General features: G+C 39.7%; 1 protein-coding gene across 2 annotated transcripts in view; it reads right to left on the reverse strand.

The window, feature by feature from the left end:
- Window positions 1–27,351, reverse strand: part of WDFY2 (WD repeat and FYVE domain containing 2) — a 157,952-nt gene that overhangs the window by 43,270 nt on the left and 87,331 nt on the right. For both annotated transcript variants that reach the window (XM_010835670.1, XM_010835671.1), the window contains exons 4-5: window positions 8,142–8,196; window positions 2,532–2,682 (exon numbers count right to left, since the gene is read on the reverse strand). In XM_010835670.1, coding sequence (XP_010833972.1) covers window positions 2,532–2,682; window positions 8,142–8,196 — 206 coding nt within the window. The remainder of the gene's footprint in view (window positions 1–2,531; window positions 2,683–8,141; window positions 8,197–27,351) is intronic.

A 27,351-nucleotide genomic window follows, 5' to 3' on the forward strand; every position in this document is an offset into this window, starting at 1 on the left:
ACAAAGATTTTGAGGTGATTTCAAACCTGATAATTCAATTTGTGAACTGGTCAGTCTTCCTGTCATCCTTTGTTTCTCTACTTGAATTTTGGTTACTTTCTTTGCATATTTACTTCGCAAAGAGGCCTGAAAGAAGAGGAGAAAGGCTATATTCCCTCTGACTTATTCTATCACTGTTGGCTTGTTTGAATGACTGTTTGAGATGCAGATGGGAGAGAATGAATTTATATGTAGAAGATTTTTATCTACACCACCAGCGTCCACTATGAAGAGAAATGGGGGTCATAATATTATTCTGAACATTTTAAGTTATTTCAACAGATCTTCTTTTCATTATCACTAACCACCCCCGCCCTGCCCCCCCGAAAAAAAACCCTGTAAGTATAGAAGACGGCAGAAAGACAAGGGGGGGCGAGGTGGTGGAGGAGGGGGGTCCCATGAAACAAATGGGTTTAAAAACTGGATTTTAAGTGAACCTTAATGCTGTATGGGTTGCTTATTAGCAATCTACGCACCAGGCGGCTCCCAGGAAAAGCCCTGCAGCCTGGGAAAGTCACATGGTTCCTGGATGAGACTGGCAAATTCAGCGTCATTATGCATCAGGGCACGGCACTGGTAAAGTACCAGGCAGATACACGCTCCCAGGAGCTAGGGCTGGCACTGTGACTCCAGAACTGGAGCTAGGGAGGTGGAGGGAGTTTTCTGGAAGGGCATCTCTGCAGTATTGCAGCTCCCTTCCAAGGTTGGACTGAATGGTCATTTGCACAGGGGAAGGAAGCCTGAGGCTTTCACTACACATCAAAGCTTCTGCTAGCCAATCACATGATTTTTTTCTGCTTGGTAAACCACATGGTGTGGCCAAAGGAAACAGCTGAAAAATGAAGATGACCTTTGGAGATGCCTGAACAGATGAGTCAAAGACTATAATAAGAGTCAGGACAAGTTTAATTCTGTGTATTTATGGGGTTCCCCCCCCCATTTTCAGATTGTTTTAAAAATAAACTTCTTAAGGGCAAGATCTGTATTTCTTTCTATGCTCCCCGGCTTGGTTAGGTGATACAGAAGATACATCACTAGGCTTGGCTAGTGATAGAGAAGCCAGAATGTTAAGAACAAATTATATTGATGCCATTGGTTCTTTTCTCAAAGGGGTAATGCAGTTTAACTGCTGGGAAAACCCAGCAGTCCACAGCAGAAGACCTGGGTTGTGGTGGTGATTTTCCTTCATACCAGCTAGGGGGCTGCAGAGAGAGGCATGGGATCCACTCTGGGCTGTAGCTGCTCATCTGTAAATGAGAAATTGGACGGATGATCTCTCGGGGAGATCTAATCTAAGCACTACAAGAAATCATTAATCTACTGGCAGGAGAGATCATGTACTTCAATTCAAGCATTATGCTTGTCTGAACTGGCTTTTTAGTAAGTAAAGCATGGAGTTTCTTTTATCAGCCACCCTCTCAAAGATAAGTTGATCTCGATTTCCATTCCTCCTCACCCTTGCTTCTGGTCTTCTTGGTAACTTGCTGTTTTTAAAACTTTCCATATGGCCACTCTCGGTTTCTTCCTCTTGCCCTTCCAGTAGGAAAATAAGAGTGACACTATCCTAAACACACACACACACAAATACAACAACTGCCACATGTCTGCAAGGAAACAGCAAGGTACTCTGCCAGATGGTTGCAAGTTACTGAACAGGCATTTTATAAATATGAGATGAAAATCTGAAAGCAAGTCTTATTCTTTCACCCTGTTTCTGCAGACAAGTCATCTGTTTCTAACTGTTTCCTCATTTGTCAGAAGGTGGAGAGATTCTATGCTTTTCAAAGAAGAAACTCAGGGCCCCTTCCTTCTTACAATGGTAGCATCACCCATCCAGGTCTCACACTTGTCAGGCCCAAGTGCCCAGAGCGCTGGATGTGAGGATCACCCATCATTAGCAGGTATGCGCAGTGAGCACACGGACCCTGGAAGCTTGGGAGATAAGAGTTAGTATCATTCTACACATTCTGGAAAAATCTGGCACCTGGAACAAAGACTCGTACATAGCATTACCGTGTTCAGCCTACGCTGGTCCCAGCATGGCAGCTTCTCAATAAATATTCTTAAAATGAATAGGGATCCTGTGGTTCTTCTGCCAGGCACCAAAATGCGAGGGTTCTCAACCTTAATACCTATGTGTAAATTATTTCTGTACAAAAATAAAAGACTGCATTATCTCCGTGTTCCATAATCTTTCTGACAGCTGAGGCTCACAAATCTGGGCTGTGTGCTGTGTAGACGTCAGACTCTGCTCACGGCAGACCCACAACCTGCTCGGCAGGGACTGTTATTTCAGGCGAAATTGATTTACCCCGCCTACATGAGGACCCCTGACAATTTATGTGTTAGGACAGTTTATAAGCATCTTAATCAGAAGGGGAGCTCAGCAAATAAAACACGAAACCTTCAAAGTGCACATACCCAGAATGCTCATGAAAGAAAGAAGTCAACAGCTAAGTTCCCACCAAGGGATTCTGTCCAGCAAAGGATACTGCAGGCCTGAGGCCACAGCACTGGTGCGGTAACCTCCCAGACGCTGCCCACTCTCGGAGCAGTGCCAGGCAAACTGCTTGTCCTGTCCCGTGCTCAGCACCCACTCCAGCTCCAGGACAAACTGGATCATCGTCACTCGGCTCTGATGCGCTGAAAACCAAGAGACAAGAAAACAACCCATCAAGCATTCTAAATGAGGCATGGTGCCGGGAGCCGGCATATTGCATATTGAGTGCATATTGCATATTGAGTGCAGCACTTTCCACAGCATCATTTTTCAGGATCTGGAATAGCTCAACTGGAATTCTATCACTGCTGGGAGCCAGTGAGGTACTCCGCCCATGACAAAGGTCATGAGGAAGGAGGCTCGGCATACGCAAAGGTGGGACTGAGCCTCAGGAGTCCCCCTGGAAATTCTCGAACATCTGCCCCCAAAACCAGAGTCTGCCTACTTTCTGCTTTGTGCTTTCACCTACACCTCTGACTTTACGGGGGGCTGTCCCCCACTACCTCTCTGAAAAAAGAGTTAGCTTACAGCGCCAGTTAATAATTCCTGGGTGTGACAGTGTTTTAACCTACAAACTCCTTTGGAAATCCTCTGGCCTGCCTGAATAGGTTTTTCCGGCCACATGTGATTGTTCAGAGCCTCCCAACTGTGAGAGGCAGGAGATGTTCTAAACTGTCTAAACACAGATTCTTTTGAGTAGTTAAAAGATTGATTAGAAATTGTATTGGTGAAGGGATTTTCATTTGTTGGGCCAATGTTTGCTGCTAAGTTTCCATATCCCTTACCTGCTGTGTCCCTGGCAGTGTATTGATTAATATAATTGGTGTAAGTAGTAGCTTTAATGTTTGTAACCTGGGACCCTTGAGTTAATTCTTTTTCTTGTTATAGCCCACCATACCTTTGCTCTGTAGGAATGCAACTTTATCTAATGCTTTTGGAGGGTGGCTCCTGACCAATCACCTTTAGAGAAAAATAAGTTTTCTGAAGAAAGGGTCTTAAAATGTTAACAGGCCTCCGGGCCAGAAGATGATGCAAATCACCTAAGCTTTTGCATATGATAAGTTTGCAGGAAGAAAGCCTGGCTTGCTGCAAGACTCTACCCCTTCCCCCATTATCCTCTATGCATAACTTAAGGTATAAAAACTACTTTGGAAAATAAAGTGCGGGGCCTTGTTCACCGAAACTTGGTCTCCCCATGTCGTTCTTTCTCTTACCTTCTGGCTGAATTATTCAGCCTCTTTTCTCCACTGAATTTCCTCACTGAGCTATCCTTATTTCAGCCTCTTTTCTTCACTGAATTTTACTGAGCTATCCTCATTCTATTACTCTTTATATCCTTAATTAACATTTAATTAAGCAATTGTTTCCTGATCTTCGCCTACGCCGTCTCTCCTTCGAATACCCTGGATCAGCCGGGGCTGGTCCCCGGCAGCATGGTCCACAGAGGTGCAAGGTTGTCTCCTCCCCCGCCCCAGCGTAAGCTAAACAGTAGATCATCATGGCAAATGCAAGCTGGAATGGTGGTTCTCATCAGGGGTACAGCCATGACCCCAGAGAAGACCACATCCGAGTCCCTATAAGAAAATGTTCCCAATAACCCAAGGGTCAAGGGCCACCTCTTTTAGACTTGTTAGAACTGCTGGTCTAGAGAAAGCCAGATCACTGTGACTGCAAAACACGTTAGGAACGACACTCTCCTAGTAAGTTACTGGGTCAGTTTATTTAAGCTTAAGAAAAAAAGCAAAGAGCATTACTGTCCTCCTTTTGATGAAGGCTGGCTTTGAAACCCACAACAAAGTTCTAGATGAATCTTCCATGACAAATCAAATGCTTGGAGCTTGGAAAGGACGGCAGAATTATTCTCAAGGGCCACATTAAAAAAAAAAAAAAAGAATAAAATATCCCCTACATCAAAGTATACATAATGAGATAATGGGAGCAAATTTCCCAGGGTCGCTCAGGAATAAGGGCGCCGCCATTACAGAAGTATTGCATCACAGAGCTTCAGAGTTAGAAGACACCATTCACGCCCTCGACCCCCTCTCCCTGCTTTGCATGTGGGCAAACTGAGGCAGGATCAAGTCGAGGAGTTTGGTCAAGGTCTCATGGCTTCTCAAGTACCAAATAAAATCAGTAAAATATTTTCTTTCTTCTTCTTATACAATTCCAGGGGGAGAGGTATGGGGGTGTCCACGGCCACTGAACAGAGCTGACCGGAATAAACAAAGATTGAAGTCTCAGAACGTGGACCTTACCAGGCTACCTGGGCCCAGGAGGTGGCAGCCTGGTGGGTGAGAGGAGACATCCTGAGTGTGACGAGGTGACAGAGAAGACATCAGCTTCCCATTTTCATCATGAAAATAGGACGAGACATGGATGGATCAATGCAGCTCTATCGGCAGTAACAATATCACTGCCAATTTCTGAACGTCTAACAAGTGCCAAGGACTGAAAGATATTCTCTCACTCAGTCACTGTAATGACTCTGCAAAGCTGGGGGGCCTCTTTCTTTTGCACACACAACCTGGCTTTGGCAAGATCACCCTTCTAGACTGGTGACCAAACAGTACGGCCAGAACCACAGTGAATCCCTCTGGGACAGACATTTCACCAAATGCCTGATGTTTAAAAATCTGACATCTGAAGCTGGAGAGTCTAAAGGGATTTAGAAGGGGCATAGAAGCAATAATATTGTAACTTCTCTACACAGTACCTGTCTTTCAGAGAATTGGCCACCATCAAGATCAAAACATTGTTTTAAACTCAAGGATGGGACTTCCTAGAGAAACTCCTGTCACGTCTGTGTCATCAAATGCCCAATTTAAGTCCCACCAATGGTGGAATAAAAGCTGACTCTCTAATGATTCACTTTCAAGCCTACTTCAGGCAGAACGTGGCCCTCAGCGCCTTGCTCCCTTTTTTCAAGAAGGCGCCGTTGATCCTCTTCCGGTTCCTTTCTAAGTCCAAGGGGATGACAGTAGGAAGATAAGGGAGTTTACAGCACTCCAAGCTACCATTCTATGTCTGAGGAGGAGACAGAGACTCAAAAATCTTATATGACTTGCTCAAAGCTACACAATCAATGAGTGACAAGGATAGAATTAAAACCCTAGTCTCTCTGCCAAAGTTGGTTCTCTTTCTCTGTCAGGCTGCCTATGACTACTGAAAATACAAAAACCAACAAAAAACAAACCCTAAAACTCAAAGCACATACTCTTTCTAAGATGACAGAATTCTCTTATTCAAAAAGAAACCATTTGAAGATACATACGTAGCGCTAAGCTTCAGGAACCTAGGCTCAAAGCCTGGCTGTACTTGTTAAACGGGGGCCACGATCTTCATCTTAGGGAGGAAACATCTGGTTTCTCACAATTATGTACACATGACCCCTGAACAAGGCACGTTTGAACTACATGGGTCCACTTATACGCAGGTATTTTTCAACAGTAAATACTACAGCACTTCCCGATCTGCAGTTGGACAAGAGTCAACTGCATGATGTAGCTATAGTTTGTTTTTTTAACAGTTGTTTCTCTCTCAAGTTGAGGAAGTTCCTGTCTATTTGTAGTTTGCTGAGAGTTTAGATCATGTGTGAGAATCAGGTGTTATTGATTGCTTTTTCTGTGTCAATTAATATGATCCTATGATTTTTCTTCTTTAGGCTTTTGACATGACTGATTACACTGATTTTCACTGAACCAGCTTTGCGTATCTGGAATAAACCCCACTTGGTCATCATGTATAATTCTTTTTACATGTTGCTGGATTTGCTAGTATTTCTTTTAGGACTTTAACATCTAAGTTTATGAGAGAATTGGGGCTGTAGTTTTCCTTTCTTGTAATGTCTTTGTTTTTGGTATTTGTTTTAAAAGTGATTGTTTTAAAAATGGTAATAGAGATAAAAATCCACATTATATAAAATCCACCATTTAAACCATTTTTCAGTGTATAATTCAGTGATTTTTAGTATATTCACAGTGTTGTGCAATCATTATGGGAAATGTTCTATTTCCAGAACATTTCTATCACCTCCAAAAGAAGCCCATACCTCCAATCCCCTTAGTCCCATCCCTGAGGAACCCCGAACTGACTTTCTGTGGCTATGAATTCTCCTATTCTTAACGTTTCATATAAATGTAATCACACAATGTATGGTCTTTTCTTTCACTCAGCATGTTTTCAAGGTTCATCCACATGGTAACGGGTATCAGCACTTCAGTCTCTTTTTGTGGCCAAATAAGAATCCACTGTATTGATAAACCATATTTTGTTTACCCATTCATCCATCTGTGAATATTTAGGCTGTTTCCATTTCTTGGCTATTGTGAATAAGGCAGCTATGATATGGACATACAAACACCTGTCCCTGCTTTTCTTTCTTTTCGGGAGTAAACCTCACTTGGTTGTGATGTACTTCCCTTTTTTATATCGCTGAATTTGATCTGCTTTAATTGTGTTTAGATTTACTTGATTCTATTTTCATGGGGGATGCATGGATACTATGCATGCCTTGTTCACTATTATAATTTTCAGTTATTGGAACACAGTAGGTACTCAATAAATGATCAGTGATATATTAAAAAAAACACTAAAAGAATAAACCAATAGAGATGGTGATGTACACACTGCTATATTTAAAATAGATAACCAAAAAGGACCTACTGTATAGCACACGGAATTCTGCTCGATGTCATGTGGCAGCCTGGATGGGAGGGGAGTTTGGGAAAGAAGGGATACATGTATATGTATGGCTGAGTCCCTTCACTGTTCATCTGAAGCTATCTAAACATTGTTAATGGGCTAGACCCCAATGCAAAATAAAAGGCTCAAAAGAAAATTAAAAAAAAATAGTTATTAAAGGAAAAAAAAAAGAATAAACCCATAGGGAAATGAATTTTTGCTCAACATCTAGAAATGAAGAACTTAATGCTGAGAATTTTCTAAAATCAGGAAGGGTTGCTACGTCTAAGGATACCTCAAGAGGAGAGGCCGGATGATCATGAATGAGGTCATGAGATGTGGATGAAATGACCTCTAAATGTTCCAAGGTCTACTTCTAATGTTCTGGGCCCTGCCACTGTTGACCTGGAGGAAACACTCCTTAGTGAAAACTTGCTCCTGATCTGTACTATGTAAATGGTCTATGGAACAATGCCAATGTTGAAGACACAATAAAACCCGAACGCCTTCCCTGAGACAATATGAACCTTTTACAACCGTTAACCAAAAATGGAACGAGCTCCGTGGGAAGCAGCTCACTCCCGAGCCCGGCCCCACTCTCCAAGTCTGCTGCAGGGTCTGCAGGCAGTGGGGTGGAGCAGGGAGACCAAGGACAAAGGCCATGGCTACAGGAGTCACATGGGAACTGGACTGGTTCTGCAACCGGCTCTGCAACTGTACCGGCCACGGGACTACATGCCAGTCAGCCAATCTCTCTGGGCCTCTGCTTCTTGATTCCAAAACCGGGATAATATTCACCACAAAGCACTGCGGTGTTTTGTTCCCAGGGACTGTTTTAAGTTAAGTCCCCTCTTGTGGCCACGGAAGCCGTCAAGGAACATTTCAAAGTCTAAGGCAATGAAAACACTACTCTAATTCCTACCTTGATAGTTTTTCACAGGAGTCATCTTGTTATAATCTTCTGATAAAATAAACTCCTACAAAAGAGAAGGAAAATATTAAGCAAAAAGAAATTCTTTAAGTGAATAAACATGTTTGGTAAAAACTGGATTGTATAAAGCAAACATCATCACTGAATTACATCTAACATTAGTATTTTGCCAATCAACTCAGCATTTTCTGTTCCTCTCTAAAAGTAACAATCATAATTATGATCCAATGCAATTATCGTAATTTTTAACCTTACAACTGAAATTAATTTTTTTTTTTAAGTATACATCAGAAGAAAACTGGATCAAGTTCAGAGTTTTGATCCAGGCCAATTTTGAAGGTAAATCCGATTGAAATTACATTTTTTCTCGGTGCTACCACAGCTGAAATTTTGCAAGTCTCTGGCCAGAGATCAAACAGGATGGTAATGATCTACTAGGAAAATAAGTTAGCTATCTTAAAGATTCGGTTTCCAATAGCAGTCTTATTTCCCAGTATAACAAGCTTCTCAAGGCTGCATCTTACTCATCCCTGTGCCCCCAGAGGACCTGACACAGTGCTTTGGCACAGTAGAGAGTCAAGATACAGTGAAAAAATGGATATGCAAAACATAGTCAATAAATAGTGGAAACAAAATATGTAAAAGGTGTCTCCCAATCTGATGAGGTTAGTTTCAGTTTCAAATTTACTCAAAATGATCAGTTTCTATATAACACATTATACATACTCTTTGTGAAGACACAGAAGAGGTGATTTGGTGTTTATGTTAGCATACTTCACCTAAGCACAAACAAAGACCCATATGTAGAAGCCAGTCAGAGGTATATAAGTTCAGGCCAGGTTTTGAGTCCTTTAATTTCTTTCAAATGCAAAATCTGAAAGCAGCATTTCAAATTTTGAAATGTCCATATATTCTTTTTTTAAAAAATATAAATTTATTTATTTTAATTGGAGGCTAATTACTTTACAATATTGTATTGGTTTTGCCATACATCAACATGAATCCGCCACGGGTGTACACGTGTTCCCCATCCTGAACCCCCCTCCCTCCCCGTACCATCCCTCTGGGGTCATCCCAGTGCATTCTTAAACAGTATATTTCCATATATCCTTAAACAATAGGTTGTCAAATACAAGGAAAACCGCCAAGAGTAATAAACTGATGATGTCTTTATGGGAACTGAAAAACAGAACAATGAATCTTTTCAAAACATTTGGATTGCTCCTTGATGACTTCAAGAAAGGCGGTAGGAGGACAGACGCACAGACGCGTGACTTGCAATCCGGGTATTTACTGAGTTCATACGGTTTCTGTGGTTTTTCAGAGGTGCATGATTAGGTGCCACAAAGGTAAAGTCGAAGGTGATGTGAGAGGATAAACACCTTAACCAAGTCCCTCTGGGTACTGACTCTTCCACCCCAGCCCTCCTTAAGAAGCTTATCTGCAAATGGATTTTCTTCACCATGTTTTTCTCAGTAATAACATTATGCAACTTGTCATTTTTTAAATTCGTTTCATTATTCCTTCAAGGAGTGGCATAATATTCATTTCTGGTTTCTGAAGAGCTAGGCTCACAATTGAAGAGAGCAGACTAATTTTTAGAGAAGTCTAGTAGTTTTCCCATAAGGAGCTTGTAAGTGTGGGTAAAAAGGCACGTACGTATCTGAGCAATGGTTCACGACCACCCCTAATCCTTGGCAAGAATAGCTCAGCTCTGGGCCCCATTCTTTATTTATATTTATTACTGGAGGATAATTGCTCTACGATGTTGTGTTAGTTTCTGTTGTACAACAGAGTGAATCAGCTATATGTACATATATTGCTTCCCTCTTGAGGTTCCTCCCACCCCCATCCATCTCACCCCTCCAGGTCATCACAGAACACTGAGCTGAGCTCCCTGTGCTATGCAGCAGCTTCCCACTAGCTATCTATTTCTGTGCCCCCATATTTTCAGTTCAGTTCAGTTCAGTCGCTCAGTTGTGTCTGACTCTGCGACCCCATGAACTGCAGCACGCCAGGCCTCCCTGTCCATCACCAACTCCCGGAGTTCACCCAAAGCCATGTCCATTGAGTCGGTGATGCCATCCAGCCATCTCATCCTCTGTTGTCCCCTTCTCCTCCTGCCCTCAATCTTTCCCAGCATCAGGGTCTTTTCAAATGAGTCAGCTCTCCGCATGAGGTGGCCAAAGTATTGGAGTTTTAGCTTCAGCATCAGTCCTTCCAATGAAATCCCAGGACTGATCTCCTTTAGGATGGACTGGCTGGATCTCTTTGCAGTCCAAGGGACTCTCAAGAGTCTTCTCCAACACCACAGTTCAAAAGCATCCCCATACTTTAGAGCATCCCAAATTTCCTATCATACACACAAAATGTATTTCTTAAAGACAACTGCTATTTGGGCAAGTGTTCATTGAGTTCTTATCGTGCATATATTATTTTGAATACACTGAAAGGGTTCTTTAGCTTGGGCAAAAGGTACATTGACTCCTATCAGAAACAGGCAGGATATAAAATAAAACAACTTGATGCAGATTTGTGTTTAGGGTTAAGATATACAAATATAATAAATTCTCAGTTCACTGGATAGGTGAATTTAATTTCTTGTTCATTTGTTTTTCCTATGAAAATAGATACATAATCATGGAGAAAATTTCAGAAACTGTCAGCATTTTTTTTCATTATTACTTTCTTGATCAAACAGACAATTTGCTATTCTAGGAAACGTAAGACTGATAAATATTTAAAAGCTCCTTATGATACTATTTCTCAGAGATAATTATTATGAAAAGTATTACTGGAATATGTAATAAAACAAAATATTAGTATCATTTAACAATATTATTTTTTGGTAACAAATCATGTACATCGTTCCAGATAAGTACATACTTATCAACTTCAGTCTTTTTAACGACTGTATAGGATATACTGGAATGTTCTTCTGTTGACAAATGTCTATATTATTTTCAGTTTTCCTTATTAAAACAACAGAGACCTCCGTGGTGGTCTAATGGCTAAGACTCCATGCTCACAATGCAGGGGGCCCAGGTACAACCTCTGATCAGGGAACTAGATCCCACCTGCTACCACCAGAGTTTGCAATCTGCACCTAAAGATCCTGCACGATCCAAAATAAGTAAATTAATTTTAATAAAAGACATACACATTTAAAATTATTTTATCCATCTTTCTATCCTTCCTCATTTAATTTTTAAGAACATTTTTAGATTGACAGCAAGATTGAGAGGAAAGCACAGATTTTCTCATAAAGCCCTTGTCCCCACACATGCATAGCCTCCGTCTTCATCAGCATCCCACCAGAGTGGTACACTTGTTAGACCTGATGACCTATATCGCACATCATTATCACCCCAAGTCCAGATTTTCTCATAAAGCCCTTGTCCCCACACATGCATAGCCTCCCTCTTCATCAGCATCCCACCAGAGTGGTACACTTGTTAGACCTGATGACCTATATCGCACATCATTATCACCCCAAGTCCACAGTCTGCACTACGCTTCACTCTTGGTGTTTAAATTCTGTAGATTTTGACAAATGTAAAATGACATTATGTCTGCCACTGGAGTATCATACAGAGTATTTTCACTGCCCTAAAAGTCCTCTGTGTTTTGCCTATTCATCTTTCTCTCCTGCTTAATCCTTGGCACCACAGAGCTATTCACTGTCTCCAAAATTTTGCTTTATTCCAGGTGGCCATACAGTTGGAATCATGTTAAGCAGCCTTTTCAGGCTGGCTTCTTTTACTCATTAATACCCATTTAAATTTCCTCCATGTCTTTGCTTGGCTTGATTGCTCGTTTCTTTTAGCTCTGAATAATATTTCATTGACAAGATGTACCACAGTTTACTTATCCATTCATCTACTAAAGGATATCTTGGTTGCTTCCAGGTTTTGGCAATTACAAATACAGCTGTGGCTTCTCTCCTAGCTCAGTCAGAAAAGAACTTGCCTGCCAGTGCAAGAGACACAAGAGATGTGGGTTGGGAAGATCCTCTGGAGAAGGAAATGGTAACCCACCTCAGTACTCTTGCCTGGAAAATCTCATGGACAGAGGAGCCTGATGGGCTACAGTCCATGGGGTTGCAAAGAGTCAGACACGACTGAGGGACTAAACCACCACCAAACAACTGCAGGCAGGTTTTTGTGTGGGCATACTTTTTCAACTCCTTTGGGTAAATTCCAAGGATTGCTGGGTGGTTGGTGGGACTGCACTGAATCCATAGATCAAAGAGGGAAGAACTGACCTCTTGACAATACTGAGTTTTCCATGAACGTGGACCACCTCTTTATTTATTTAGTTCTTCTTTAAGTCACCAGAGGTTTGTGGCTTTTTTCATATAGATCTACATATTTTGTTAGATTTGCACTCAAGTATTTCATCTTTCTGGATGCTAATGGTATTTTTTTTAAATTTCAATTTCTACTTGTTCATTGCTGGTACACAGGAAATGACTGACTTGCATATTACCTTGAATCCTGAAATCTTAATGTTGTTGTTCAGTTGCTAAGTCATGTCCAGCTCTTTGCAACCGCATGGACTGTATGTAGCCTGTCAGGCTTCCTTCCTTCACTATTTCCCCGGGTTTGCTCAAACTCATGTCCACTAAGCCAGTGATGCCATCCAACCATCTCATCCTCTGTTGCCCTTGGTCTCCTCCTGCCCTCAATCTTTCCCAGCATCAGGGTCTTTTCCAGTGAGAAACCTCAATAAGACTGCTTATTAGTTCCAAGAGATTTTGGGGTTTTTTGTTCTTTGTTTTACAATTCTTTGAGATTTTGTACATAGATCATCATGTTATCTGCAACAAAGATAGTCTTAATTCTTCCTTCCCAGTCAATATACATTTTATTTCCTTTTTAAAAAAAAAATCTTATTCCCTTATCTAGAGAACTCTTAGAACAATGTTAAAAAGAAATCATAAGAAAGAATCAAGGTTGAAAAGGAATTATTTCCCTTGCCTGAAATTTGATTTTAGGGAAAGCTGCTGGGTTCTTATCACACCTGTCTTAATGTTCACTGTAATAGATGAGCATACAAATCACACAGTATGTATAAGGAAGAGGTTAGTAATTATCTCCACTCTCTATCTCAATCCTTTCAGACAGTGCTAACAGTCTATTGTATCCTTCCACATGTTTTTTATCACCCTACAGAAAACCCTTATGTAAACATATAGGTTTTTTTTTTTCTGGTTTCTTGTGTAGTATAAAAATAGGATCATATTATATACATTATTCTATAATTTGTTCTTTTCATCTGTAGTATATCAGAACTATCTTTCCAGGGCAAAACACACTCCAAAATATGGATATACCATATTTTTTTCAAATATCTTTCATTAAATGGACATTCTGCTTGTCTCCTATTTTCTACTATCATGACAATACAGCAAAAAATGTCTTCAAATGTATAAACATATGAACTAACGCATATGTTGCAAAGATGCTGGCTGAAAGATTGTGTACACTTAATATTTGAATACACTCTGCCAGATCACTTTGTAGAAGTATGCAGAATTTCATTTCCCCACCATCTGGCCCTCATACAAAAGCCTACTTCCCCATATCTAATCAGCATTAGATATTACTCATCTTTTCAATTTTTTGCCAAATTAACATACAATTATCTATTTTATAAATATAAATATATATTTTATATAAATGTAAAAGAAATATTTTGTTAATATTTATAAACTAGATAAAATTGTCTATTTTATCACTATGGTTTAATATGCATGATCTTAATGGCTTATGAGTCAGAGCACTTTTTCTATGTTTATTTGCCATATACACTTCTTGTTTTAGGAATTTCATCTTCAAATTCTGCTGCAGCCTGGTTTCCTAAAAAGTTGTGTCTGAGGTGAAACTTAAGTGCTATTTCTTAGTTTGGAGATGTGGTATCCATGGTCTGAGTGAGGGAGAAGCAAAGTGAGGCAGAAAAAGATGAATGGTGTGTCACTAATTTGGGCTGTGCTTTATGAAGAAGCCCAGCTGGTTCTCCAGAGCACAGCAGGTCTCTGGACAGACAGAACAAATGCCAGACTTTGGAAGAACCCACTGGACAGCGGGGTAAAGAGGGAATTTATCTACCAACTCTCTGCTCCCTTGCTTTAAAATTTGATTATAACTCTCACCAAACTCCCCCTCCCCCTCCTTCTAGAAGGCTGCATTGCCTATTCCTTGTTAGCAGTCCCTGGGGGAAGTCAGATTTTAGGCCTTTCAAGGGGTGTACTTCATACAACTCAGAGTCACTGCGGAACCAGAGAGCTAGCTAGCTTCCTTCAGTTTTAGTTTAAAGGTAGCAAAGAACAGGGTAGGTAAGAGTTCAGACCTCGGGCTCTGGAACCAAACTGTATGGTTAAAATCCCAGCTAAAACATGTACTAGTTACATGATCTTGGGAAAGTTACTCAGGATTTCTGTGCTTCAGTTTTCTTCTCTGTAATAGCCTCATAAGACTGCAGTGAGGATTAATTAATATTTATGAAATATTTAAAGCAGTATCTGGCACACTTTACCTTCAGAAAATGAATTAAGCATCTTACCTTTTAAAAAGGCTGCTTTTCGGCCTTTTGGCTAAGATCAACTGTGGTATGAGGGCTTCTCGGGTGGTACAGCGGTAAAGAATTTGCCTGGCAATGCAGGAGAGGAAAGAGACGCAGGCTCAGTCCTTGGGTCAGGAAGACCCCCTGGAGCAGGAAATGGCAACCCGCTCCAGTATTCTTGCCTGAAAAATTCCATGGACAGAGAGGAGTCTGGTGGGGTACAGTCCATGGGGTTGCAAAGAATTGGACACGACTGAGCAACTGAGTACACACAACTTTTTAAAAAAATCTTCTGGAATATAATGAACAACTCAGATTGAAGAATTAGAATTCAACTATAAAATCAGGAACTCCCAGTCCTTTAAAAAATAGCAGCTTCTTGACAGATATTCCAATTTCTTTATTTAAAATTAATTTTAATTGGAGTACAGTTGATTTACAATGTGTTAGTTTCAGGTGGACAGCAAAGTGAACCAGTTACACATATACATATATATATCCACTCTTTTTTAGATTCTTTTCCCATATAGGCCACTACAGAGTATTGAGTAGAGTTCCCTGTGCTATACAATAGGTCTTTATTAGCTATCTATGTTATATATAGTAGTGTATATATGTCAATCTCAATCTCCCAATTTATCCCTCCTCATCTCCTTTCTCCCTTGGTAACCATAAGTTTGTCTTCTACATCTGTGTTTCTATTTCTGTTTTGTAAGTTTGTTTGTGATATCATATGGTATTTGTCTTTCTCAGTCTGACTTACTTCAGTTGAATCGCTCAGGCATTGTCCAACTCCTTGCAACCCCATGGACTGCAGCACGCCAGGCTTCCCTGTCCATCACCAACTCCCGGAGTTTACTCAAACTCATGTCCATCAAGTCGGTGATGCCATCCAACCATCTTATCCTCTGTCGTCCCCTTCTCCCACTTTCAATGCTTCCCAGCATAAGGGTCTTTTCCAATGAGCCAGTTCTTCACATCAGGTGGTTAAAGTATTTGGAGTTTCAGCTTCAGCATCAGTCCTTCCAATGAATATTCAAGACTGATTTCCTTTAGGATGGACTGGTTGGATCTCCCTGCAGTCCAAGGACTCTCAAAAGTCCTCTCCAACACCACAGTTAAAAAGCATGAATTCTTTGGCGCTCAGCTTTCTTCACAGTCCAACTCTCACATCCATACATGACCACTGGAAAAACCATAGCTTTGACTAGACGGACCTTAGTTGGCAAAGTAACGTCTTTGCTTTTTAATATGCTGTCTAGGTTGGTCATAGCTTTTCTTCCAAGGAGCAAGCGTCTTTTAATTTCATGGCTTCAGTCACCATCTGCAGTGATTTTGGAGCCCTCCAAAATAAAGTCTCTCACTATTTCCATTGTTTCTCCATCTATTTGCCATGAAGTGATGGGACCAGATGCCATGATCTTAGTTTTCTGAATGTTGAGTTTTAAACCAACTTTTTCACTCTCTTCTTTCACTTTCATCAAGAGGCTCTTTAGTTCTTCTCTTTCTGCCATAAGGGTGGTGTCATCTGCATATCTGAGATTATCGATTATTCTCCCAGCAATCTTGATTCCAGCTTGTGCTTCATCCAGCCCAGCATTTCGCATGATGCACTCTGCATATAAATTAAATAAGCAGGGCGAAAATATACATCCTTGATGTACTCCTTTCCTGATTTGGAATCAGTCCGTTGTTCCATGTTCAGTTCTAACTGTTGCTTCTTGATCTACATACAGATTTCTCAGGAGGCAGGTCAGATGGAATTCCCATCTCTTTAAGAATTTTCCAGAGTTTGTTGTGATCCACACAGTCAAAGGTTTTGCAGTAGTCAATAAAACAGAAGTAGATGTTTCTGTTGGAGAAGGAAATGGCAACCCACTCCAGTATTCTTGCCTGGAAAATCCCAGGGACGGAGGAGCCTGGTGGGCTGCCATCTACGGGGTCGCACAGAGTCGGACACGACTGAAGTGACTTAGCAGCAGCAGCAGCAGATGTTTCTGTGGCACTCTCTTCTTTTTTCTATGATCCAATGGATACTGGCAATTTGATCTCTGCTTTCTCTGTCTTTTCTAAATCTAGCTTGAACATATGGAAGTTCACAGTTCATGTACTGTTGAAGCCTGGCTTGGACAATTTTGAGCATTACTTTACTAGTGTCTGAGATGAGTACAACTGTGCGGTAGTTTGAGCATTCTTTGGCATTGCCTTTCTTTGGAACTGAAATGAAAACTGACATTTTCCAGTCCTGTGGCCACTGCTGAGTTTTCCAAATTTGCTGGCATATTGACTGCAGCACTTTCACAGCATCATCTTTTAGGATTTGAAATAGCTCAACTGGAATTCTGTCGCCTCCACTAGCTTTGTATGATGCTTCCTAAGGCCCATTTGACTTCGCGTTCCAGGATATCTAGCTCTAGGTGAGTGATCACACCATCGTGGTTATCTGGGTCATGAAGATCTTTTTTGTATAGTTCTTCTGTGTATTCTTGCTACCTCTTCTTAATATCTTCTGCTTCTGTTAGGTCCATACCATTTCTGTCCTTTATCGAGCCCATCTTTGCATTTCGAGCCCACATTTGCATGAAATGTTCCCTTGGTATCTCTAATTTTCTTGTAGAGACCTCTAGCCTTTCCCATTCTATGTTTTCCTCTATTTTTTTTTGCACTGATCACTGAGGAAGGCTTTCTTATCTCTCCCTGCTATTCTCTGGATCTCTGCATTCAAACGGGTATATCTTTCCTTGTCTCCTTTGCCTTTAGCTTCTCTTCTTTTCTCAGCTATTTGTAAGGCCTCCTCAGACAACCATTTTGCTTTTTTGCAGTTCTTTTTCTTGGGGATGGTCTTGATCACTGCCTTCTTTATAATATCACAAACCTCTGTCCATAGTTCTTCAGGCACTCTGTCTATCAGATCTAATCTCTTAAATCTGTTTGTCACTTCCACTGTAAAATTATAAGGGATTTGATTTAGGTCATACCTGAATGGTCTAGTGGTTTTCCCTACTTCGTTCAATTTCAGTCTGAGTTGTGCAATAAGAAGTCGACTTCACTCAGTGAAGATCTTTAGGTCCATCCATGCTGCTGCAAATGACATTCTTTCTTTTTTTTCTTACATTAAAATTTTTCTTTCTTTCTTTCTTTTTGGCTGTGCTGGGTCTTCGTTGCTTTGCACCGGTTCTCTTTAGTTGTGATAAGTGGGAGCTACTCCTCACTGGAGGACGCAGGCGTCTCATTTTGTGCTTCTCTTATTGCAGAGCACAGGCTCTGGGCGCTCGGGCTTCAGTAGTTGTAGCACGTGGACTCAGTGGTTGTGGCTCATGGGCTGAGCTTCTCTGTGGCAAGTGGAATCTTCCTGGACCAGAAATCGAACCTGCGTCCCCTGCACTGGTAGGCAAATTTCTATCCACTAGGCCACCAGGGAAATCCTATATCATTCTTTTTAATGGTTGAGTGATATTCCACTGTCCTATATCATTCTTTTTATGGCTGAGTAATATTCCATTGTGTGTGTGTGTGTGTGTGTGTGTATGTATATCACATCTTCTTTATCCATTTTAATGTTTTATCCATAACATTATTCTAAATGTTCATTGTAGATTGCCTTATGTCCTGGTTATTGTAAATTGTGCTGCACTGGGGTGCATGTATCTTTTTGAATTATGGTTTTATCTGGATATATGCCCCTGGGAGTGGGATTACTGGATCACATGGAAGCTCTATTTTTATTTTTTTAGGAAACCTCCACACTGTTCCCCATAGTGGCTGTACCAATTTATATTCTACACCCATTCCAGCATTTACTGCTGTAGATTTTCTGATGATGGCCATTCTGATCAGTGTGAGGTGATACCTGATTGTGGCTTTGACCTGCATGTCAACAATTGGCGATGTTGAGCATCTTTTCATGTGATTTTTGGCCATCTGTATGTCTTCTTCACAGACATGTCTACGTAAAACTTTCTAATTTCCAATTACAGCTATTGATCCATGTAAGCATTCTACTTCTCGAGTCAAATTTATTAATTTATATTTTGTTATAAAATCATTCATTTTCAAATTTTCAAATATATTACTACAGAACTAATATCGTCTTCTGATTCTTTCATTCTCTTATACAGGCAGTTCTGCTACACCACTTACGCTAAAAACATGAATTAGTTTCAACAGGATTGGTATATTAGGGAATGATCTGAGCGTAGCTCTGATTTCATAGGTGCTTACGCATGATTTTGTCCTCCAGAAATACTAGGTGAGCATAGAAAACTGAACCCAGCTGAACTGAGCTGCACAGGAATGCACAGTACACACACACACACACACACACTCATCCCTTAAACATCTACCGTCTACCTCAGGGTATCACCGCCTGAGAACCACACCTATCTTCATCTGCTGTTAAAACTTGGCCTTCTGATTTCAGTTAACCTCCTCCATTAATTCAAAATAACTCACAAACTGTGACCTTTCTGAAGTCCACTTCCACATGCAAGCTTCGTGTTCTTTCCAGGTAAAATTATGTATATATTATAACGTTTATGGATTCCTCAACTATGTAACACATGCATAAAAACTATGCTAGCATTTTAACCAGTGTCCTATCTTCATTTCTTAAATATCACCAACAAAACTTTGTTTTCTGGAAAAATTTTTTGAGTAACGTGCCCCAATTTTTCCCACACCCAATTTTTCCCATATGTCCTATGGTTTTTATCCTGTGATCATGCATCATCCAATAATTTTTAAAAACATGTATGTTGCATTACAGCAAAATTAGGTGGTTATAAATATAATATGCTTGTATCTATTTTCTTACACTTAATATCATCTGCTTTTTATCTTTATAGTTTTCCTTAATGACATGTGCTAGGAATTTGTTGTCTATTTTATCAGTACTTCCTAAAACTCAGCTTTTGGTTTTATGTACTGTCTTTTTGTTTTCTCTATCTCTAATTTCAAGATTTACTTTTATAATTTTCTATTCCAACCTTCTTTTAGCTTACTTTATCACTTTTTCATAAATGAAGCTGAATGCTTAGGTTCACATGTATACATCTTTAGGCTAAAGTAAAATTTTTTTATGGCAAAATTCTCAAGGTATAGATTTGACTGTATTCCATAGGTTTTGATACAAAGCAGCTGCTTTTAAAACAATTTCAGTGTTATTTTATGAATTAATAAATATATCATTTATATGTTGATTTCCTCTTTAAATGAGGAGTAATTTAGAAAAAAATTCTTAATTTATGAGAAGTTATATTTACGGCTGTTTTTTGTTGTTAATTTCTAATTTTATTAGCTTATATTCAGAAAACATGTAACATTTTTACATTTTAGAATTTAGTTAAGATTTTCTTCATGGTGAAGATAGTAATGATTTTGTAAGTGTTTTGTAGATGAGAAAAAAATGTGTTTTATCCAAAGTTCTGTATTTATTTGTATATCCTTCCAATGAAACTTGATGAAAAATTTCAAATAGTCTATATTTTTACTTATTTTTTATCTAGTTGAATTTCAAATTCAGAAATAAGCAGACTAAAGAACTGTTTTATTTTTACTATTTATTTTTCTTATCATAGAAGTAAAAATGAAAACTGTGGAACAGTATCAAGGAGGAAATTTAAATTGTCTATAATTCTACCAGTGATAAATACTGTTAATATTTTAATTATTTTTTTCAACCTTTTCCCTGGTATACATAAGAACACATTAAATTGGAATAGTAGTAGTACTACTGAAGTAGTTCTCGTGTTACTAAATATTCTTTGAAAACAAGTTTAATGGCTACATAATATTCCATTGGAAGACTATATTGAGATTTCAACTAATTAGTCTCTGACCATTAAATTTCTAAAACACCAGTTTTTATTTTAAAATATATTTTTATTATTTTATTAAAATATTTTATTATTAAAAAACAAGACTATCTTTATAAATGATCTTTGTCTGTTTTTATGATGAGTTTCTTTGAATGGTTTTCCAGAAATGAAATTATTGCTATAAAGGCACAAATACTTCTAAAGCTCTCACTGCATATTACCAGTGCTTTTTCTAAACAGTTTGTGTTAATATGTCCTCTCCATCAGTGTCTAAAGAGAATCTATTTTATTCAATTCTAGCCAATATGAATTTTAAATAATATTCTAAAATTGCTATGCTTAGGTAAAAATATAATTTAAAAATGTTTAACACTCTAAAATACTTATTAGACTTTAGTTATTTCCTCTTCTTTGACTTTTCTGCTATCTATAGCATTTTAGTGTTTTTGTTATTTATTTCTATATGCTTATGGCACCCCACTCCAGTACTCTTGGCCTGGAAAATCCCATGGACAGAGGAGCCTGGTGGGCTGCAGTCCATGGGTCGCTAAGAGTCGGATATAACTGAGCGACTTCACTTTCACTTTTCACTTTCATGCATTGGAGAAGGAAATGGCAACCCACTCCAGTGTTCTTGCCTGGAGAATCCCAGGACGGGGGAGCCTGGTGGGCTGCCGTCTCCGGGGTCGCACAGAGTCGGACACGACTGAAGTGACTTAGCGTAGCATCACAGTTTGAAGATAATATCCATACTCTATCATATTTTAAATAACTCATCTGTTGTTTTCATAAAATTGTATTTAAGCAGCTTTTTCAGATTGAGAAATTTTGAAATGTTAATCAAATATGATATTTTCTTTTGTGATTTCCACTCTTTTAAGCTTATATGTTCTTCCTCTTAGAGACTGTATACTGCTCACTCTGTTTACTTCTAGTTTTTTATTTTTCTTTTTTAAAGCTTTATTTTGTATGTTTAAAGCTGCTTAAGGCTCTTGAAATTTATTTTGGTGTAGGACATGAAGTGAAGATTAAAATCGATCTTTTTCTTAGCAGCAAACCAATTGCTTTAGCAGTATTTATTTAAAAACTTTTCCCATCTGCAACTGACTTATAATGTCTTCTTTAGCCTGTTTTATGTTTTTACACATAATTGGGTCTGTTTGGGAGCTGTCTAACTCTGCTCTATTGATCTGCTATTCTATTCTTGTGTCAAAATGAAAATGACTTAATTACTGCAGATATAAGATATGTCTTAACACAGAAGCTATGTGTCTCCTAGTTTCTCTTCTTAAAAAATGTAGCTAGATGATCATTATAATAACCTTTTTTTGACAAAAATTAAATATCATATTAAAAATTTTGATTGGAATTTTACTAAATCTCTAACTTCAGGAAGAAGTGACATTTAAAAGTCTTCTTTTATGTATATTCACAAAATTGGATAATTTTCTTCAACAAAGTTTCACATGCTGCTTTTTGAGATCATATTTAGATTTTCATTAATTTCTGTGATTGTTTGTTTTTTCCTTGGTAAACCAAGTTAAAAAAAAAAAAGATAGATTTATGGTTGCTGCTTTTGGGCTAAAACTGAAAAACAGTGATATCACAGACCCTGGGTCCATCACATTATGGACCCAGTAAAAATCCTGATTTGTGGCAGCTACAGCGAGACGATCAATACAGGACAGGGTATGAGGTTACATGGGACGTTTAACACATCGTAACTGCCAAGGCGGACGGAAGCACCATTCTATTGGTAAGATTTAGTAGGAAAGGAAGAAGGCATGTTTCAGATCAAATTAAGGAAAGAGAAGAAAAGAGGAAGAAAACCCGGCAAGACTGGTTACGTTCCAATGTTAAGGGCCGTTACTGACGGTCAGCGCTTTGGGCTGGGCATGCAGCAAAAAAATAAAAATGGAGCAATTCTAATCAGCTTCTCTGTACATCTGTCAATTTTCCTCCCCTCCGCCCTTTGTCTCTTTAAATTCCTATGAAAACCATGTCCTGCAGAATCAGTGAGTCAGATGGTAACATTTCTTTCTTTGGGCCACATCATACTGAAAAGAAGAGTTGCCGACATGCCGTCATTAAAGCACGTCAATGAGGCCCGCGCTTGGGTACATGCACACCGTTCTCAACCCTCCGAAGGCGTATTTCACAAGAACGACGACTGTTTTCTGTGGGTTTATAAACATTCGTCTGCGGATGCCAGGGCTCTTGTGCGGTTACAGAGGTCACTTCACCTAAGTCAAGTTGTTCCTCAGCTTTTCGTCAGTCTAAGGAAGAGGTCAACAGGCAGTACTTTCTGTGTTCACTCAAATGAAAGGTATGTTTGGTTTTCTTCTTTTAGTCATTCTGAGACTCCTACACAACACACGTTCCAGGGACGTCCTGGATTCTTCTGGGAAATGCAGGAAATGATGGACAGTGCCACGCTACAGCTTCTGATTCCATCCAGGGATCAGGCAGGCATGACAGGAGCATAGGCAGGCCCAGGAGCTAGAAGAAAGTGTCTGCACCCCTGCAAAAACACCCAAACTTTGTATGGAGGTCAAGGCAGCAGGCGCCAACTCTGTGCCAAGTACTGGGTTGGCCAGACTCATTGGAAAAGACCTGATGTTTGGAAAGATTGGGGGCAGGAGGAGAAGGGGGCAACAGAGGATGAGATGGCTGGATGGCATCACCAACTCAATGGACATGAGTTTGAGCAAACTCTAGGAGATAGTGAAGGACAGGGAAGCCTGGCATGCTGAAGTCCATGGAGTTGCAAAGAGTTGGACACAACTGAGCAACTGAACAACAAGAAGTTTCTTCACGGTTTTCCAAACCATCTTAGAGAAAACCACAAAGGAATGTTTTAGCCAACCCAATATATTTCTTTCTTTCTTTCTTTTTTCTCTTCCTCCTCCCCGCTGCCCCCGCCCCACATTTTTCAGTGATGCTAAACCACTGCAAAATATAAGACCTTTTGAACAATCAATAATAATTAAATCAGAAAGCTATGAGCTTGGCTCTTTTACTGTTTCCATAGTCATCCTGACACTCCTCTCTGAGTTATACAGTGAGTGAATGTTACACTCTTCTGAGCACCTGGACTAAGCACTAAGTCCACCTGCTCACTTATTAAGGTTCAATGAAAAAGATTCTGAAGAATTCTAATAATAGAACCATGGTATCTTCCACATAAAACACACACACACACATATATATATAAATATAAATTATGAAGTTTCTTGCTTTAGTTGAAAGTTTGCCAATGATCTATTTCTTAAAATATAGCACGACTCAAGGGAATAGAAATGTCTAAAATTAGATAATTCGCTACTCAGTCTTTGTTGTGTTTGTTGCATACCAGAACATATAAACTGATTTAATACTTGATAAATCTAATTTTTACAAAGAAAACTTAATCAGAGTCTCTGTATAGGTTTTCCACTCCCTCCTAAAAAAAAAAAAAAAAAAAGTCCAACTATCCAGCAAGATCATTCAAAAAATAAACAGGAACTCTTGGGACCTCCATGGCAGTCCAGTGATTAAGACTCCAAGCTTCCAATGCAGGGGGCATGGGTTCAATCCCTAGTTGAGGAACTAGGATCCCACATGCCATGCAGTATGGTCAAGAAAATAAAAATAAAGAAAGAAACAGGATCTCAACTCAGCCAACACAATGGAGCATAAAGGGAGGAATATCATGAGCTTAACTACCCAGCAAAAGTGCTATAAAGCATACAGCTCTGAGATACCCTTATATGTGAGCCTGTGCAAAGCCATTACTGAGGACAGAATACATGACATGGATGATGTTTCTTGATCACAGAGGTACGACAGTTCTGGTTGGGAACAGAAATGTCTTCTTCTTGCATATGCCTCCATAACAGAAATTGATCCAAAACCAAAATCTTGTTGGGAAGTTCAATGCTGGTAAATTTCTCATTTTGCATATTGTCAAATATATAACTTACTGCTTCAATCATTCATTTACATGCAGGTGACTCACTTTTTTCTTGTGGTAAAAATACATGATATTGAATTAACCATCTTAACAATTTTTTTAAGTTTTTTTTAAAATTTTAATTGTTATTTTTAAATTGAAGGATAATTGCTTTACAGAATTTTGCTGTGTTCTGTCAAACCTCAACATGAATCAGCCATAGGTATACATACATCCCCTCCCTCATAAACCTCCCTCCCGTCTCTGGCCCAACCCCACCCCTCTAGGTTGATACAGAGCCCCTGTTTGAGTTTCCTGAGCCATACAGCAAATTCCTGTTGGCTATCTATTTTACACATGGTAATACGTTTCAGGTTATTCTTTCCGTACATCTCGCCCTCTCCTCCCCTCTCCCCATGTCCGTAAGTCTATTCTCTATGTCTGTTTCTCCATTGTTGCCCTGTAAATAAATTCTTCAGTGCCATTTTTCTAGATTCCGTATATATGTGTTAGAATACAGTATTTATCTTTCTCTTTCTGACTTACTTCACTCTGTATAATAGGTTCTAGGTTCATCCACCTCATTAGAACTGACTCAGTTGTGTTCCTTTTTATGGTTGAGTCTGTCTAGTCAAGGCTATGGTTTTTCCTGTGGTCATGTATGGATGTAAGAGTTGGACTGTGAAGAAGGCTGAGCGCCAAAGAATTGATGCTTTTGAACTGTGGTGTTGGAGAAGACTCTTGAGAGTCCCTTGGACTGCAAGGAGATCCAACCAGTCCATTCTGAAGGAGATCAGCCCTGGGATTTCTTTGGAAGGAATGATGCTAAAGCTGAAACTCCAGTACTTTGGTCACCTCATGCGAAGAGTTGACTCATTGGAAAAGACTCTGATGCTGGGAGGGATTGGGGGCAGGAGGAGAAGGGGACAACAGAGGATGAGATGGCTGGATGGCATCACTGAGTCGATGGACGTGAGTCTGAGTGAACTCCGGGAGTTGGTGATGGACAGGGAGGCCTGGCGTGCTGCGATTCATGGGGTCGCAGAGAGTCGGACACGACTGAGCGACTGGACTGAACTGAACTGAATACTCCATTGTGTATATGTACCACAACTTCTTTATCCATTCATCTGTCGATGGACATCTAGGTTGCTTCCATGTTCTAGCTATTATAAATAGTGCTGCAGTGAACAATGGGATACATGTGTTCTTTTCAGTTTTGGTTTCCCAGGGTGTATGTCTAGGAGTGGGATTGCTGAGTCATATGGTGGTTTTATTCCTAGTTTTTTAAAGGAATCTCCATACCCACCATCTTCCTTAGTGGCTGTAACAATTTATATTCCCACCAACAGTGCAAGAGCGTTCCCTTTTCTCCACACCCTCTCCAGCATTTATTGTTTGAAGACTTTGATGATGGCCATTCTGACTGGTCTGAGGTGATATCTCACTGTGGTTTTATTTGCATTTCTCTAATAATGAGCGATGATGAGCATCTTTTCATGTGTTTGTTAGCCATCTACATGTCTCCTTTGGAGAACTGTCTGTTTAGGTCTTCTTCCCACTTTTTGATTGGGTTGTTTGTTTTTCTGGTATTGAGTTGTATGAGCTGCTTGTACATTTTGGGAAATTAATCCTTTGTCAGTTGTTCCATTTGCTATTATTTTCTCCCATTCTGTGGGTTGTCTTTTTACCTTGCTTATAGTTTCCTTTGCTGTGCAAAAGCTTTTAAGTTTAATCAGGTCCCACTTGTTTACTTTTGTTTTCATTTCCGTTACTCTAGGAGGTGGGTCACAGAGAATTTTGCTTTGATTTATGTCATTGAGCATTCTGCCTATGGTTTCCTCTAAGAGTTTTATAGTTTCTGGTCTTACATTTAAGTCCTTAATCTACTTTGAGTTTATCTTTGTGTATGGTGTTAGGAAGTGTTCTAATTTCATTCTTTTCATGTAGCTGTCCAGTTTTCCCAGCACCATTTATTGAATAGGCTGTCTTTGCCCCATTGGGTATTCTTGCCTCCTTCGTCAAATATAAGGTACCCATAGGTGCACGGGTTTATTTCTGGGCTTTCTATATTGTTCCATTGGTCTATGTTTCTGTTTTCATACCAGTACCATACTGTCTTGATGACTGTAGCTTTGCAGTATAATCTGAAGTCAGGAAGGTTGTTTCCTCCAGCTCCATTCTTCTTTCTCAAAACTACTTTGGCTATTTGGGGTCTTATGTGTTTCCATATGAATTGTGAAATTTTTTGTTCTAGTTCTGTGAAAAATATTACTGGTAAATTGATGGGGATTGCATGTATAGTTCCAGAGAAGGCAATGGCACCCCACTCCAGTACTCTTGCCTGGAAAATCCCATGGACGGAGGAGCCTGGTGGGCTGCAGTCCATGGGGTCGCTAAGAGTCGGACACAGCTGAGCAACTTCACTTTCACTTTTCACTTTCATGCATTGGAGAAGGAAATGGCAACCCACTCCAGTGTTCTTGCCTGGAGAATCCCAGGGACGGGGGAGCCTGATGGGCTGCTGTCTATGGGGTCGCACAGAGTCAGACACGACTAAAGTGACTTAGCAGCAGCAGCATGTATAGTTCAGTGGTGTAAAGTATATTCACACTGCTGCACAACGTAGCTCTAGAAATTTTTTCATCTTACGAAACAGAAACTCTATACCCATTAAACCTAATTTCCAGCTTGCCCCCCAGTCCTTGGTAAGCATTTTTCTAGTTCTTATTTTTATGATTTTGACTACTTTAGATACTTCACATGAGGAGAAGCACACAGTACGTGTCCCTTTGTGACTAGTTTATTTCACAAAGCAAAATGTCCTTGAGGTTCATCAATGTTGTAGCATGGGTCAGAATTCCCTTTTTTAAGAAGCCAGAATAATATT

This window comes from Bison bison, unplaced genomic scaffold, assembly GCF_000754665.1.
Source record: "Bison bison bison isolate TAMUID 2011002044 unplaced genomic scaffold, Bison_UMD1.0 scf7180017864048, whole genome shotgun sequence".
Lineage (NCBI taxonomy): Eukaryota > Metazoa > Chordata > Mammalia > Artiodactyla > Bovidae > Bison > Bison bison.